The sequence below is a fragment of the Arachis hypogaea genome, chromosome 11 (assembly GCF_003086295.3).
Source record: "Arachis hypogaea cultivar Tifrunner chromosome 11, arahy.Tifrunner.gnm2.J5K5, whole genome shotgun sequence".
In the NCBI taxonomy this organism is placed as follows: domain Eukaryota; kingdom Viridiplantae; phylum Streptophyta; class Magnoliopsida; order Fabales; family Fabaceae; genus Arachis; species Arachis hypogaea.
The window spans coordinates 22,552,594-22,569,245 of record NC_092046.1 but is presented as its reverse complement, the minus strand read 5'-3'; the positions used below and the strand labels follow the sequence as shown (position 1 = coordinate 22,569,245).

Here is a 16,652-nt window from a genome sequence, read left to right as displayed (position 1 = left end):
TTAATAAGCCTTGTCTCTAGAATAGCTGGTACAACAAAAAATTTAGCGTTGAGAACGTATAATAGTGGTGGCTCTGTATTTAGTGTCGGTGTCAGGAATGAGTGTTATGGAAAACGGTAGAAAAGAAAGGAAAAAGGTTGTAAAATTATATAGGGGTGATGGTGAAATATTAAAAAGAATAATTTAGTTACAAAAAAAAGAATAATTTAAAATTTTTGAATAAATTTTTAGGTTTTAATTAATTTAATTAGTTATAATTTATTTTATTTGGATACATTATTAATTTTATCTTTTATAAATAAATTTATCAACACTTAAATCTTTTGTAATTAAAAATAATTATTTACTCTTTTTAATCGTCTAAGTTTGTTAACGACATTATCATTACCTACTCCGCTTTTACTCATACATAATATATTGGTCATATACTTTTACTTTGGCAACATTTTATTGCATGGAATTTTTTTGTTTTCATTCTTCAACTTTTCTCGTGAAACGTCAACGAATTATAACTCAAATGGCATAGTTTCTCCGTATTCATTTAGAAGTTGCGAATTCGAGTCTTCTTATCTTTAATAAAAAAAAATTTCTCGTAAAACATATATATAAATTATATTTTCATATAAATACAAAAAATTATGATAACGCAACAAATTGAATAAAAAAAATCTCAAGAATAGCTATTAAATGGAGTTAGGATTTTAAATTTCACATCACTGATGTTCAACATAATAATATTTTTTGTATAGTATTTTAATGAATGTCATGTAAATATGTTAAGCAAGTAGAAATAAAAAATGAAAATTTCTTATATAATAAATCTGAATTAAACAAAATAATTATTAACAAAAATTATAAAAAAAAGTACAAATTGACTTGTGAAAGATGCAGAGAAGCCAAAAAGGAAGGAGAAAAAATTTTCCAGTGAGCACAGAGAGAAAAAGTATGATTAGAGTAATTAAAAGTGTTAAATAGCAAGATACCTAAAACTGTTAGCAGCCTTTTCTAATTATATCAGCTTATAGTTAACAGACTCATTACAAGAAATAGTTTAACTAACTAGCTATTAATCATCTAATAATATTTTACTAATGACCAACTATCTTCTAAAATTTAGCTCATAAAGATCCCTCAATGTGGTAGTACTTGATTGATAAAAATCAAACATACCAAGCTTGGAAACACATGAAAAAAAGAGAACTGGAGTCTGGAGATAGGGTTTTAGTGAACAAATCCGCAACTTGATGAGATGTATGAATTGGAAAATGATGAAGCATTCCACTATGGACCTTGTATATGTCAATGTGTTTGGTGTACTTATGGAAGACCGGATTAGTTGTGATATGGCTGGCAGATTAGCTGTCATAGTAAAGAGAAATTGGTTGAGGATGAGGAATGTAAAGATCCTTGAGGAGGTAAGAAAGTCTACGAGTATTCTGCCTCAGAAGATAATCTAAAAACAGTGGACTATTTCTTGCTTTTCCAAAAAATGAGGGAAGAGCCAAGAAAGAAATAAAAACATGTGATAGAGCGATGAGTATCGAGACACTGCCCAATCAGAATCAGAAAAGTCAGAGAGTCTAAGTTCAGAATTAGCTGCGAAAAATAGAACACGAAATGCAGCCTGTAAATGAATATCATATGGTTTTCCTAAGAATTCACTGAGTTTTCCAAATAAAAAGCTAATGTCTGGTTGTGTATTAGTGAGAAAAACTAAATAGCCAATCAATCTGCAATATCTCTGAACATAAGTGAAGGGGGGAGCTAGATTCTTTGGAGAGCTTCAATAAGTATTCCATAGGAATTGAGGCTGGTTTGGCACCTAAAAGTCCACACTCCTCCAATAAATACAAGTCATATTCGCGCTGCCAAAGAATGATTCTAGCTTTGGTTCTTGCAACTTTGAATCTAAGAAAATATTTGAGATTGACAAGCTTCTTGATTTTGAATTGATCATCGAGAATAGCTTTGATGGATTGAATTTCAGCAAGGTCATTTCCATCTAATACCAAATCATCAACATAGGCTAGTATGACCGTGAAAGAGGCAACATCTAATTTGGTAAATAAAGAATAGTCATTCCTTGATTGTTTGTAATTGTTGGCAACAAGAACTGAAAATAGTTTGAGGTTTCATTGCCTACTTGTTTGATTGAGTCCGTAAAGAGAATTATCAAATTTGCAAACCAAATCAAAAGATGTGATGGCTAATCCTGGTAGAGGTCTCATGTACACAATTTTATTCAATTCTCCATGCAAAAAGATCGTGTTGACGTTAAGATGATGGCAATGCCAACCATATGATAGACATTTTCGTCATTTTAGAAATAAGGGACAGAATCATATTTGTCAGAACCGAACCGGTGATCGAACCGGTTAGGTCACTGGGTCATTGGTTCAACCGGTAGGTTACTGGTTGAACCGATTGACCCGGTCCTATGTAAATAAAAAATAAAATATAGTCAAAAATTTAAAATACATATTTTCACTAACATTTTAAAAATATCTAGCTATTCTAAAACAATATGAAACAGGAACAATAAGTATTTTGTTAATTTTACTCTATCATAAATATTTTTATTTTTTTATATTAAAATAACTATTATTTTTGAATTTTAATAATTTATTAATTAGTTTATATCTATTATACTATTATATACTATAAGTATTTATTGAAAAATAATATTAATAGATATTATATAATTATAAAAAAAATAAATGAGTTTATAATTATTGTTAAATAAAAATATAATTAATTTAAGAATGAATGGGTTTATAACTAAAATTAAAATAAATTAAATAGAAGTAAATTATTTGCTGAAAGATATTTATATATATATATATATATATATATATATATATATATATATTAATTTGCATATAATTGATAACAAGCTCAATAGCCCGGTGGTTGTGAGTATCATGTTTTTTCCTGAGGAGGGGGTTCGAACCCCTCAAGCGGTTCGGTCTTATCGAGTTTGACCGGTTTTGACCGGTTCGCACCGGTTCATTACCTCATCCGGTCAGATCATCGGACCGGACCGATTTAGGGTCCGATTCATCAGTTTTTTGGTCGAATCGGTCGGTCCGGTTCGATTTTGCTAACAGTGGACAGAACGGTAATCTTATCATCTTTAAGAATCTAAATACTAGCAGAATTATACTATGCTGGTCTTGGATATCAAGGAGACCAAGAGTTCGTCCCAAGATCAATGGTACTGAAATGGCAACAACTCATAAGGCCTATTGGGATAAGTCAGGACAGCAAGAATCCCAACAATGTGTTTTTTAAATCCAGTGGAAGACACAAACTTAATATTTATTTTTAAATTTATTAGGTCTATTTTTAGTTTGTTTTGTTGTGAAGGTTTGTTAGAAAATTTGATTTAGTTCTGATTTGTTTAGTAGTATTTTTAGGTATTTTAAATTTAAATCAATATCATATAATCCAATAAGATCAAATATTATTTAAATTAAGTTATTTTATCTTTAGGAGATTTAAATTAAATTATCTTATCGTATCTTTTAGACTAATTCTGTTAGGAGTCTATTTAGACACTTGTGTGAGACAATTTACAAAACTTTTGATGAATAAATTTTATGGGTACTGATATATATGCACATTTTTTATTATGTAATTAAGTGAGGTGAGTGATTTGCTTCGCTTGTTGCATTAAGAAATTTGAAGGATTCAACCTAAGGTAATTCTTTAGTGTTAGTTTTTTCAATTTTGATCCCTCTGATCAAGGTTGCCAATGACAAATTTTTTGAAGGTCTAGTAAAAAAAAATATTTCTAGTGACCTATGTTGTTAAGAATAAGTTTATTAGAGGTCTAATAAAAAAATCTTTATCTATCTTTTTATGTTTTTGCTATGTCGTCTTTTTCTTATTCCATCCAATTTTTTCTGTATATTTTTTTATCCTTTCATTCTTTGCCCCTAATTTTCTTCCCATCTGGTATCAGTTACAGGTCATAGGTAAATTCTTATTTATCTATACGTTCTAGAATTCTTGTATAATCTCTTTGTTTTTCTCTTCAATTTCTGCAAATTTACTTTAGACTCCAAAAAAAATTCGAAAATTCTTATTTAATTTTTATTTCTACAATTACTATATCTTAAAATCAACCTCTACAAAAAAAATCGCAAAAAAAAAAAGTTGCAAAAACAAAATACACTTTTCAATTTTCTTTTTCAAGCTTCTACAACAACAAAAAAAATCATAAATTTTTTCAGCTTTGTTTAGCTTTTTAGAATTACTTTGGTTCCAATTAGGATTTTTTTTTTTTTTTGGTTTCTGTCACCTTAATGTCACTCATTATTTTCTTTCCTGTTCACATATTTTGGTTGTTTTCTTGTCAAATTAAAAGTCTCTATTATTCAAATGAGTCCCGCTACACATCCAAGCAATTTTACTTTCAGGTTTATCCAAGTTATTTAGTTTACACTGCGGGGCTTCGTCTTCTTCTTCTTCTTTCTCCTCCTCCTCCTCCTCTTGCTTCTTCTTCTTCTCCTTCTCCTTTTTCTTCATCTGGTTTTCATTATCGTCATCGTCACCACCACCATACCACTACATCCATCTCCTCCTCTTTCTTCTCCTCATCCTATTTCTTTTTTATTTGAATTTCTTTGATCACCTCCTTCCTTTTCTTCTTTTTCTTCTTCATCATTATTGTTATTACCAACAATACCAACATTTTGCTAACATCTTATTGATTCTGATTCTCTATGGTGATCAGATGAATTGAAAATATTATCAAAATGAAACCATTGTATAATACCAAATGAACCGAAAATGGTTCATTATATAAATTCGAATTTAGAAACACCTGCTTCTCAAATGAACCGAAAATATTATCAAAACAAAATCATTGTATAATAACAAATGAACCAAAAATTGTCCATTATATAAATTCAAATTCAGAAATACTTGCGTCTCGAATGAACCAAAAATTAGCTCAAAATGAAACCATTGTATAATACCAAATGAACTGAAAATTGTCCATTATATAAATTCGAATTCGATGATAACGATAACGACGATACGTATTAGAAGAAGACAATGACGATAACGATGATAACGATGATGATGATGATGACGATGATGGAGAAAAGGATGAAAAGAAAGAAGGAGACGAAATTCCAATAGAAGGAAGAGGAGGAGGAGGAAGAGGTGTTGTTGGTGACGACAGTAACGAAATTGAAAAATAATAAAAAAAAGGCGGAGAAGAAGAAGCGCAAGGGAGGAAGGGGGAAGAAAACGGGAAAAAGAACGCGTAACTCAAATCACTTGGATGAAAAATTGCTAGCTGGATGTGGAGAATTACTCTATTCAAATTATCTTAGTTTGGTATCTTAATTTCTTATTTTCTGAAGTGCAACTTGTTAAAGCAATCCAAGAATGGAAAAATGCAAGAGTGTTGAGTTCAAAAGAGGGTAAAAATCACAAATTGAGTATAAACACGAGTGTCCTAATTCGAGTAATACACGCGAGAAGAGTGTTGTGAGGTCTTATTATTTTGAGAAAAAGAAAAATTAGTCCCTGACTTTTTATTCCACGGATATTTTAGTCCCTGCCCATTGAAAAATACTTTTAAGTCCCTGACGTCCTTAAGAGTTGGACGGATCAGTCCCTCTATCCATAAACCACCGTTAGACCCAACGAAAAAGGTTGATGTGGCTCTCCCTCTGCTTACCTGGCATCACGGCTTCCCACGTGGCAATGTGGCACGTTAGTGGGATGGAGCTTTTGAAAAATGGACACATAAGTCCCTGTCGCTCAAAACGACGTCGTTTTGTGTGCTGCCCTAATCCTTGTGTAAGTGAAGAAGTAAAGAAGTAAGCTTCAAGTTGATCATCTTGAAGTAGGCTTCTGCAACAATGCAATGAGAAAAACCTCAGCATTCTTGATGCCACTAGCATCAACCTTATTCCCAGTGACCCACTTCACCTTCTTGTAACCTAATTTCCCAATCAATGGCGTATACAGCTTTTCAAGGTCCACCTCTTTACTGAAGAATCTGTCAATCCACAAGTACCCTCCACCTCTCAAAATCCTATCCACATCAAACAACAAGAACTCCATCATCGTCACCGGAATCCACCGATTCACGGCACGCCCGCACCGCACAAGGTCCACCACTCCGTCGAACACCGGCAGCCGCTGCTGCAGCGGCACGTGACATGGCACAAGCCCCCTCAGCGCCACCACCTCGCTATATGGCGCACCCACGCTCATAGTCGTCGTCACAACTATCACGTTGCGGAGCTTCATCGTGGCGGCGAATGACCCGGTGCCGCCACCGACGTCGAGGCCCAGCCGGATGACTGACTTTGCAGAATTGGCGATCTGGAAGAGCTGCGAGATCGGGAGATCGAGGTCGGTCTTGTAGGTTGTGAACTTGGACGAATCGGAGGAAGGGTTGAAGCCTAGGTTAGGGTTTTGGTGATGGAAGCAATCGAAGGATTTGCAAGGGTAATGGTCCCAAATTACAGAGGAATCGGGGAGTGAAGAAGGGAAAGGGTCTTGAGGGAGAGGGGATGAGGGATTGTGCGGCGCGGTTCGGGAGAAGCAGCGGCGGCAGGGGAGGGGTGGCAGCCACAGAGGATAAGAGATTCGGCGAGGTCGGAGTCGGAGGGGCAAAAGGAGAAGGGAGTGTAGGACATGTACTTGTGGAGGAGGTCATGGTGGTTGTGGCAGGAAGAGGCTATCGGGTTGAGGTGGGAGTATAGGAGTAGATCTGGTGGGATGGTGGAGGTGGTGGTGGTTATGTCGGTGGAGTGTTGGAGGCGCGTGAGGTGGTTGATGGTGGCGCATATTGTGTGGAGCTAGTGGAGGACCTGGTCGAGGACAGGAGTGGGTGGTTTGGGGGATTTTGGCGATTGGAGAGTTGAAGAGAGGTGATAGAGTGAGAGGATGTTGGTGGCCACCATTGCCATCAGAAGAACAAGGTTCAGTGTCATTGTGGGGAACGGCAAAGCCATTTCTTCCCTTCCTCTCTTGCTGCTGCTGCTGCTTCGTCTTCTTCTTGTCTTACGCTTTTTCTTGAGGTTGATGAATCCCCCTTCGTAGCCATTGTTGAAAAACATACAACTCTTCTCCTCTCCACCAGCCACCACCCTAAATGAAGGTCTTAAATGAATTTGAGGATTAGGGCAGCACACAAAATGACGTTGTTTTGAGCGACAGGGACTTATATGTCTATTTTTCAAAAGCTCCATCCTACTAACGTGCCACGTGGGAAGCCGTGATGCCAGGTAAGCAGAGGGGGAGCCACGTCAATCTTTTCTGTTGGGTCTGACGATGGTTTATGGATGGAGGGACTGATCCGTCCAACTTTTAAGGACGTCAGGGACTTAAAAGTATTTTCCAATGGTCAGGGACTAAAATGTCCGCGAGGTAAAAAGTTAAGGACTAATTTGTCCTTTTCTCTATTATTTTTTTTCAAAATCAAAATCAATGAGACTTGAGAATTGTGCTAGTGATGATGAAGGAATCTCATATGCGAGAAAAGTTTTCAAGATTTAAATTCCAGCTTTTAAAAGAAAAGTTGATGCTAAAACTTGTTTCTAATGGGAAAGGAATGTAGAGTCGATTTTTGCATGTTGCATCCTTTTAGAGAAAAAGAAGGTTCGATTGGTAGTAACCAAATTTTCGGACGATGCTGGTCTATAGTGGAATGAGTTAGAAAAATATAGAAGAAGGTATGGGAAAAGATCAATTTACAGTTGGGAGAAGATGAAGAAAATCTTTAGAAACCGATTTGTACCATTATCATACATCATGAGAAATCGGTTTGTGCTATTATCATACCACAACAAATTTTTTAAAAAATTTTGTATGTTAAAATAAGGTTCACAATCAGTCAAAAAGTACCATAAAAAGTTTCTGTTTTTAACAGACAAGGCTAATATTAAAAAGAATATTGAGATTCTTATGGGATGATTTTTTATTGAATTAAACAAAAATTACACATAAAGTCGAACTTTACCATTATACAATAATAAAAGATTTAGTTTATTTAGCCATTGAAATAGAAAAGCAACATCAATTTATGACAACTTAATTTTTTTTCAGACTCTAATTTTATATAAAATTCTACAGAAATAAAGTTTGAGGATAAGACAAAATTAAAAGTTTCTTATTTTTAAAACAAATCTTATAGACGTATCTACATGCTTTAATAAGTCAGTCACATGTTAATACCCAAAAAAAAAAGGAGGCCACTCAGATAAAAATCCATAAAACGTCTTTTTTTTAAAGATGTTTTCATATTGTGTTTTAATTGATTTCTATATAATTTATTCGGTATTTCTCATCACATATTATTAAATTCCTCAAAAGATTTTCTTTCCAAAATAATAAAAAACATTTAATTTAGACTAAAACAAAAAAGGTAATAGATTAACTATTAAATTTTTTTAAAAAGATTATTTACATAAAAAAAAATATATCACATTCATCAAAATATATATATATATATAACAAGCTCTTAAAATTTTTATATTAGGTTATTAAATATATTTAATACAAAACACATTGAATATAAATTTTTATTGAGTTTAAATTTTAAATAATTTTTAATTGAATTTCAAATATTTTTATTTTAAAGAGTTAGAATATTTTAACATCATTTTTTTCGTATCTTTTTAATTGAGTCTTTAATTTTTTAAATTATAAACCTTATTTATAATTAAGAGTAATGTTTTAACATCACCAATTAGTCACATATATAAAAATACAAGAACAATTCTATTGTCATAATTATAATCTAACTAAATTTTATCTACATTTATAGTCACATTTCATAAATAATATAATTAAATTATATTTATGTTTATAATTAAAATATGAATAAAAATAAAAAAAATTATCAGGATAGTTAATTTTTTTCGTTCATAATTTTTTTTATTATTTTTGTTGTGAAAAGTTTAATTATTTTAATAATTAATTATTTTTTAAAAAAGATAATTGAATAATACAAAAAAGTCTTATTAATAGTAATTTATTTATATATGATTAAAAAATAATTGAATAATTATATACAGTAAAAAATTAATATTATTAAAAAATAAAATTAAAAATAAAGTTTATTTAAAAATAAAATTAAAAATCATGTTTTTTTTTTCTTTTTTCCAAAATTTATCTACGAGTAATTCTATAAATATTTTATGATGAATAAAAATATTAAACTCGTACTAAAATTTATTCTAATAAAATTTATTTTTATTCTACTAAACGTTAAATAAACTATTGAAAAGAATTTTGTTTCTTCCATTAGAGAAGAATGATAAACTTCCATACTTCTATTATGTTATGACAATAATTTGGCCTGTTATTTTTTAATAATAATAATAATAAACAAGTATATCACAATAAAAAAGGAAGTACGTCACCAAATAATTTATCATCTGAATTATATATGAATCAAATTGATAATATGAGGGCTAACACTACAAAAATTGATAACAATATTAGGGACTTACAAAACCTTTCTTAAGATCATAGAAAAAAAAATGTTTATATTTGTGTGATATATAAAACAATTATCATATTATTATTATTATTATTATTATTATTATTATTATTATTATTATTATTATTATTATTATTATTATTATTATTATTATTATTATTATTATTACATTATATATATATATATATGAGCAAAAAAAGTCCAACTGTTTTAAAGTAAAATTTTCTTTTAATATTTGATTAAATGTTCCTTGTATTTAGTACGCACTTCCTCTTAGTTAAAAATATAATCATTATAATTTTTTAGTTATTATTGCTAGGGGTGTTTACAGATGGGATATGGCTGAAATTTCGATCCAATCCGCACTAAACTCATTAGATCAAATTCGATATTCGCACTTTTTATGTTTGGATCAGATATCAAATATATCCATAAAATAAAAAATATTAAAAAATTTTATTTTTATAAAAAAAAGTCAATATTTTTTTGTTTACTTTTGTAAACATATTTACTTCTATCTGATTAGAGTGTGGATCCGATTCGATCCAATCCGATCATCCTACAGATCAGATCATATCCTCAAATTATAGATCAGATACGGATAAATACTGTGGATTTATATGGATATGATCTAATCTATGAACACCCCTAACTACTACTATAGGTTCATTGTTGCAAAAGAATGCTTCTTTTATTATAAACCATTATTAGATCTTAATTACCATTAAAATAACTTAATTGTGTCAACAAAGAGATAATACTTATTGGTCTCTGAAATTATATTCGTATTTGAATCCATAGTTGTAAAAACCGAACTGGATCGGCTGGTTCGATCGGAAAACTAGTGAATCGGACTATAACCGAACCCTAGTTCAGTTCGGTTTACTCTTTGGACCGTTTAAGGAATAAAACCGGTGTGAACCGATAAGAACCGGTGCAAACCGGTCTAACCGAACTGGTCTGCTTGAAAAAAACCAAGAACCTTGGAGCAAAAACAACCTCTACTTGCCACTTAACCATTGCACTTCTAAGCATTATATTTGACAAATACTAATTATATAGTATATATAAATATCTAATTTAATTTAATTTTTGTTTTTTCTATTTTTAAAATTAATTATATTTTAATTATATACCATTATTAATATAAATATAAATTTCACTAAAAATTTATTAATTTACTTGATCTATTTTATTGCTAGTATTGTGATTAAGGTTATTTGTTTTGATGTTAGTGTTAAAATCTACTGATATTATAGTTAGATGATAGGCTTTGTGAATTAATTATTTTTTTATTGTGTCAAAATAAGATACTATTGTAGTATTAAAATTTTATGATTTTTTTATATTAGTTATTTTTAGAAGTTGAGACTTGATTCTTCATAAAATGTTAGTGAAAATATGTATTTCAAATTTTAATTTTAAGTTTTTAACTATTTTATATTTTATATTTATGTGAGACCGGTTTTATCGGTTCAACCAGTGATTTATCGGTTGAACCAATAAACCAGTGAACCAGTAGCTTGACCGGTTTGATCACTGTTCGGTTCTAACAACCATGTTTCAATCTAATTTCAAAAATTTCGATTTACTCAATTTAGTCTCCCAACTTAATAGTTATGACTCACATTGGTTCCTAATCTTATTTTTGTCACTGTCTCACAAAATCGTTAACGACATGCTGAGATGGACTAACGACTGTTACATTATACATTCTATCGACTGTTTGATGTAACAATTGAATTTTTTTTTACCTTATTTTTTTCAACTAAACACTTAAAACCCTAATATGAGTCACGGATACCTAAGTTAAAAAATCAAACTAAGTAAATTGAAACTTTAAAAATCAGATTAAAGCTCGAATGTAACTTCAAAACAGAACTTTAACTTATGTAGTGATTAATTTAAATGAGAATCAAATAAATCAAAATTTAACATAATTTTTATCAATGTTTTTAAATTCGAAATTTCTATACCAAAATTAACTAGGATTTTTCTTTAAATTAAAAATTTAATGAAATAGTGACTTTAATTATCTTAACCAATGTCCTAATTAATTACTTTTATGTCTTAAAAAAACTGTATATGAGAAGAAAATAATTAATTTGTCTACTTTAATAAATAGTTATTTTACTAAAATGAAAGAAACTATTTTTTTAGAATTTTTAAAAAACTAATTAATATTATATATATTTTATTACACTACATTTAGTTATAAAAATTTTATTTATTTCTAATGCTTATATTAAAAATAAAAAAAATTTAAATTAGTGAATCTTAATATATAATATAATAATAATATAATAATTATTTTATATATTGTACGAATATAAATTAATTATTTTTTTATTTATAAAAATTTTAAGAGCTTGTTATATATATATATATATGAATGTGATATATTTTTTTATGTAAATAATCTTTTAAAAAAATCTAATAGTTAATTTATTACCTTTTATGTTTTAATCCAAACTAAATATTTTTTATTGTTTCTGGAAAGAAAATATTTTAAAAAATTTAATAATATGTGATGAGGAACACCGAATAAATTATACAGAAACCAATTAAAATACAACATGAAAACATCTTTTTTTCATGTTTAAAAAAAGATGTTTTAAGGATATTTATACGAGTGGCCTCCAAAAAAAAATTAGTCACATGAGACTACTGATGTGTACGCACACAAAAAGTGCCTACGCATGCAGTTTCCTATGCACAAAACTTTCTATCACTATGTCGCCAAACTATTACAAGAAACGTGATGAAGCATGGGATTGAAAAGTATATAAGGACTAATTTATTAGGATAGAAGACTGTATTTTTCAAATGCAACTTGACTATTCTAAGTGGATTTTCCAGAAATTTCGGTGACAAACCGATTGATATTTCTATCTGACGAACCACCATCCACCATCGCTTTCCGTGCAGCTTCTTTTAGCCCCACTGCTCTCATCTTAATCTCTTCAGCCATGGGACCCTCCATGACTTCCGTAATGCACCTCTCAACCTCTTCAGCGCTCGCAACCCCATCTTCTTCTTCCCCAATCCTCATCCTCACCCCAGTCTTAAACACATTTTCTACAAGCTTAGCATTCGTCGGTTGATCCAACCAGTTTGGAAGGGCAACGATCGGTATGCCGGCCGTTACCGCTTCCAGGGTTGAGTTCCACCCGCAGTGGCTTACAAAGCAAGCCACCGCAGGGTGCATTAGCACCTTCGCCTGAGGGCACCATGTCACCACTAACCCCATTTCTTTGATTTCTTCCAAGAACCCTTGCGGCAATTCAGCACCACCCTTCTGTGGCGTAATCACCCAGAGAAATGGTTTCTTTGTGTTCTTCAAAGCAGTTGCGATGTTATCCATTTGCTTCTGTGAAAACTCCATTAAACTACCAAATGCCACGTAGATAACCGAACTAGTTGCCTTTTCATTAAGCCATTGTAGACAAGAATCTTCTGGTCTCAAAAAATTTTCACTAAGATCATCAGAATCTTCACTTTCTTTTTGTCCTAACAAATAAGGTGACACAAGGGGTCCAATGGTAAGGATACAGCTCAGTGAAGCCATGGAGTTCACTATCTCCTCTTCAAGAGGAATGTTAGGGGCATCAATTTTTGTGATTTATAGCTATCAAATAGTCATCAATGATGGTTTTAATGGTGTAAGATTGGTGTGACATTTCATCCAATGACTCACTTTTCTTTGCTAGTTATATGCTGGCCAGAATTTAACAAAGTTGCTGGCCTCCTAGACTTTCCCCCTCTTCAAACTCGTAAACGGAAGATCCTAGAATTCATTTCACTTTGTCCAAGATTGGTTTAAAATCCATCAGCAATTTCTTGAGGTAGGGAGGGCAACATGGGCGGAACTTAGTTAAGATAAGGGGCATGCCCCAAATTTTTGGTAAAAAAAAATAGTAATATTTTTTTAAAAAATAAAAAATTAGTTTAGTTGGCTCAAATATTTTGCTATGGTTTAAAATATCAAAATTCAATCTTCATCTTTTGTTTTTATTGTACAATAATTTTTAGTTTTAAATATTTAAAACATGTTAGATTTGGTCTTAACTGAGTGTATTCGCATTTCGCAGCTCTCTATTTAATAAGCAACACTTTCTCTACCTTTGAGTTCAAATATAAAAAATTAGGTATTTTTTATTTATGTAATTTAATATTATTTTACATTTTATATTTTACTGTTTATTTAATTTAATTTTTTTATATGATAAAAAACTTAGAATATTCAATAAGTATTGATATTATTGTATCTGTATAAATTGATAAAAAAATTCAATAAATATTATAAATTTTAATATTTGTTATTCTAACTTCTTTTTTACATATTTTACAGGATATATATTCAAATTTTTATATAAAATAATTATGAAAAATCAAATAATTGATGCATTTTTTAAGAGGAAGGCTAATATTCAAGAAAGAGAACATATAACTTTTACAATATCAATATATGTACATAGTTCTTCTACTTTAATGAATCACGAAAAAAGTGAGATACAACCTCACAAAATTCAAAGAATTGTATCTTATGAGTTTGACCTTAATTCTTTGAAAAACGGCTTTAAATTTGGCAATATCACCAAAATCAAAGAGATGAGGTTAGAGGAACTTATCTTAAATAGGTCTATATCCAAAGCATCTTGACAATTATCTTCTATCTGAGCCCCAAAATTTTGTTTCAAGCTACGCCACTGGAGGGCAAGAAGGAAGTAAAACACTAGGAAGTTCTCGGACCCTTAGCATCGGCAGTGAGGGTAACGAAGGGTCTCATTTGGATTCTTCATGTCGGGAAAATGGTTCGCGTTGCATACATAGCGATAGTAAATGGAAAAAAGAGCAGAAGCTTGGGGCCAAAGCACGGCGCAAGGAATTCCATGAGAAACGGCAACATCCACTGACCACGGCATAAAAAGACTTGTGATCAAGCATGAGAAGCTTCGATCGTTTTTCTTTAGGTGGGTCATGAGGTTCGAAAGATTCTGCGCACCTTTGGTTTCCAAGGAAGCAATGAAGGTCGCGGGGTCTTTGCTGCGATCATGGTCGATGCTAAGGCCATCAGAGAAGTACTCTAGCTGGATCTTTGATGGGTTGTTGCTGTGGTGGGAATTGGTTTCTTGGGTGTTGAGGTTTTGGAAACGGTGAGGTGTTTCTTCGGGTATTGCTAAGGTGACGTGGACACCCTTTGATTCAAGGCGTTTTGCGAAATTGAGAGTTGGGTTCAGGTGGCCTTGAAGAGTTGGTGACACTATTATGACATTGATAATTTTTTTAGATGAAGACATTTTTTTCCTGCGGGCACAAAAGTGACAAAATATGTTTTGCCATTAAAGACTAATTATATATATCAATTTACATCACAGCATGCGTCAGTGTCTCTATTATTCTTTTTCTTTACTTTTTTTTCCTTGGAGCGTACGGGTCAATGCTAGTATGGGTGTATGGAAGAAAACTCAATTTTTTTTTGTGACTGAGAAAAATTGAATTTAACGATAAATTAGTATGACTAGAGAAAAGGAAAATAAATAATTATTTTTAATTTTAAAAAAATGTATGGTGAAAATTAAGGTATAATCAACTTTACGTGAAGTTGATAATTGAGAGTCGTTAAATAATATGATTAATTTGACTAAATTTTCATCTAACGACTGAGTTCCCACCAATATATATATATATATGGGCAATGCTACGTAACCAAAATATTATAGATAATAAATAAAGGTATATGATTAATAGTATTTGCGTTGATAAGAGAGTGTGAATCACTCTCCTAATTTAATTGACGTAATTAATTTCTTTCTATCATTAATTATCTTTCCTTATTTAATTATACAAAAAGTTAATTCCAAATTTAATGTGAATCAAATTGCAAAAATTTCTCCTTCATTATTATTACATGTATTTATAATTGTATAATTTTTTTCTTCCAAATAAAAATTTCAAATTCTTATATTTTTAATTAAAAAAAACTCAAATCACCTCAATACATTTTATAAAAAATAAAATATTTTAAATTTAATCAATTTTTATTTATTGAAAATTAAAAATATCTAAAATTATTAGTTCATGACCTGCAAAATAAAATAATAAATAATAATAAATTAGCACCAATTTATTGATTATGGATATTATATATATAAAATTATAAATATTATACGTATAAAAATATGGATGTTAAATTAGAGAATTTAACAACTTCTGGTATACAACTCATATTTTACATATAGGTTATTATAAAATAAAAAAATTAAAATTAAAAAATAAAATTTAAAAAATAATTATTAATTCGTCGTATTAAAATCAATAAATAAGTATACATATGAATAGTAAACAAAAAATATTAAAATTATGATCCTTTGATGTACATGTAAGATAATTTGAAATATATAACAAGACACATAGTTTAAATTTGGTAATATTAATTGTAAAAATTTGTTAATTATAAATATTATATGTATGAAATTATGAATGTTATGAGTATGAAATTATGGATGTTATTAATATAAAATTTTGGATGTTATGTGTATCTTACTTAATTATGGATGTTATGTGTATGAACTTGTGGATGTTATGAATAAATTTGCCAATTGAATAAATTAATTTAGGTATTTGACATTTTTTTTTCAAATCTAATTATAGTAAAATTTAGAAATATATGTGAATTAAAATAAATCATTTTCACTTTGAAAAACATGAAATAAATTTTTAAATTATCAAAGACGGTGATTTAAAAAATTATACGTTGATTTAAATGTATAATGTCTTCAAAAATAAAATATTAAAATATTTTGAATCATGATTTATTAGTATATATGTAAAATAATTTGAACTACATAATAAAATATAATTATTATTAATCTTTATTATATTTTTATATATAAAAATTAAATTATAAAAAAGAATATTAAGTATTGATTACAATAGTGCCTAATAAAAAGGATATGATTTTCTAATTAATATCATTAATTAGCAGATTTGATAAGAACGGTGATAAGTAGAATAAACGGTGATAAGTAGAATGATAAGAGAGTGAAGTAAAAAATAAAACTGTTATTAAATGATATAAATGAAGTAAAATATAGAAAGTTTTGGCTGATTATGGCTGAAAAATTTTGGTTACCAAACTTTTTCCTATATATATATATATGGGAAGTTCTATGGT

At 29.9% G+C, this 16,652-nt stretch overlaps 2 protein-coding genes and 1 pseudogene across 2 annotated transcripts; all 3 read right to left on the bottom strand.

The window, feature by feature from the left end:
* Positions 1 to 2,803: 2,803 nt before the first annotated feature.
* Positions 2,804 to 7,152, bottom strand: LOC112720542 (probable methyltransferase At1g29790; annotated as a pseudogene).
* A 5,165-nt stretch (positions 7,153 to 12,317) lies between these two features.
* Positions 12,318 to 13,043, bottom strand: LOC140173033 (UDP-glycosyltransferase 84B1-like). The gene has a single exon (XM_072205916.1). It carries the CDS (start codon positions 13,041 to 13,043, stop codon positions 12,318 to 12,320), a length of 726 nt encoding a protein of 241 aa, XP_072062017.1.
* A 1,186-nt stretch (positions 13,044 to 14,229) lies between these two features.
* Positions 14,230 to 14,775, bottom strand: LOC112721139 (UDP-glycosyltransferase 84B2-like). Its single transcript, XM_072205915.1, has one exon. It carries the CDS (start codon positions 14,773 to 14,775, stop codon positions 14,230 to 14,232), a length of 546 nt encoding a protein of 181 aa, XP_072062016.1.
* Between the last annotated feature and the right edge of the window lie 1,877 nt (positions 14,776 to 16,652).

Excerpts from the sequence above, each read along its gene's own strand:
- LOC140173033 (XM_072205916.1), bottom strand. The coding sequence starts at position 13,043 with ATGGCTTCACTGAGCTGTATCCTTACCATTGGACCCCTTGTGTCACCT.
- LOC112721139 (XM_072205915.1), bottom strand. The coding sequence starts at position 14,775 with ATGTCTTCATCTAAAAAAATTATCAATGTCATAATAGTGTCACCAACT.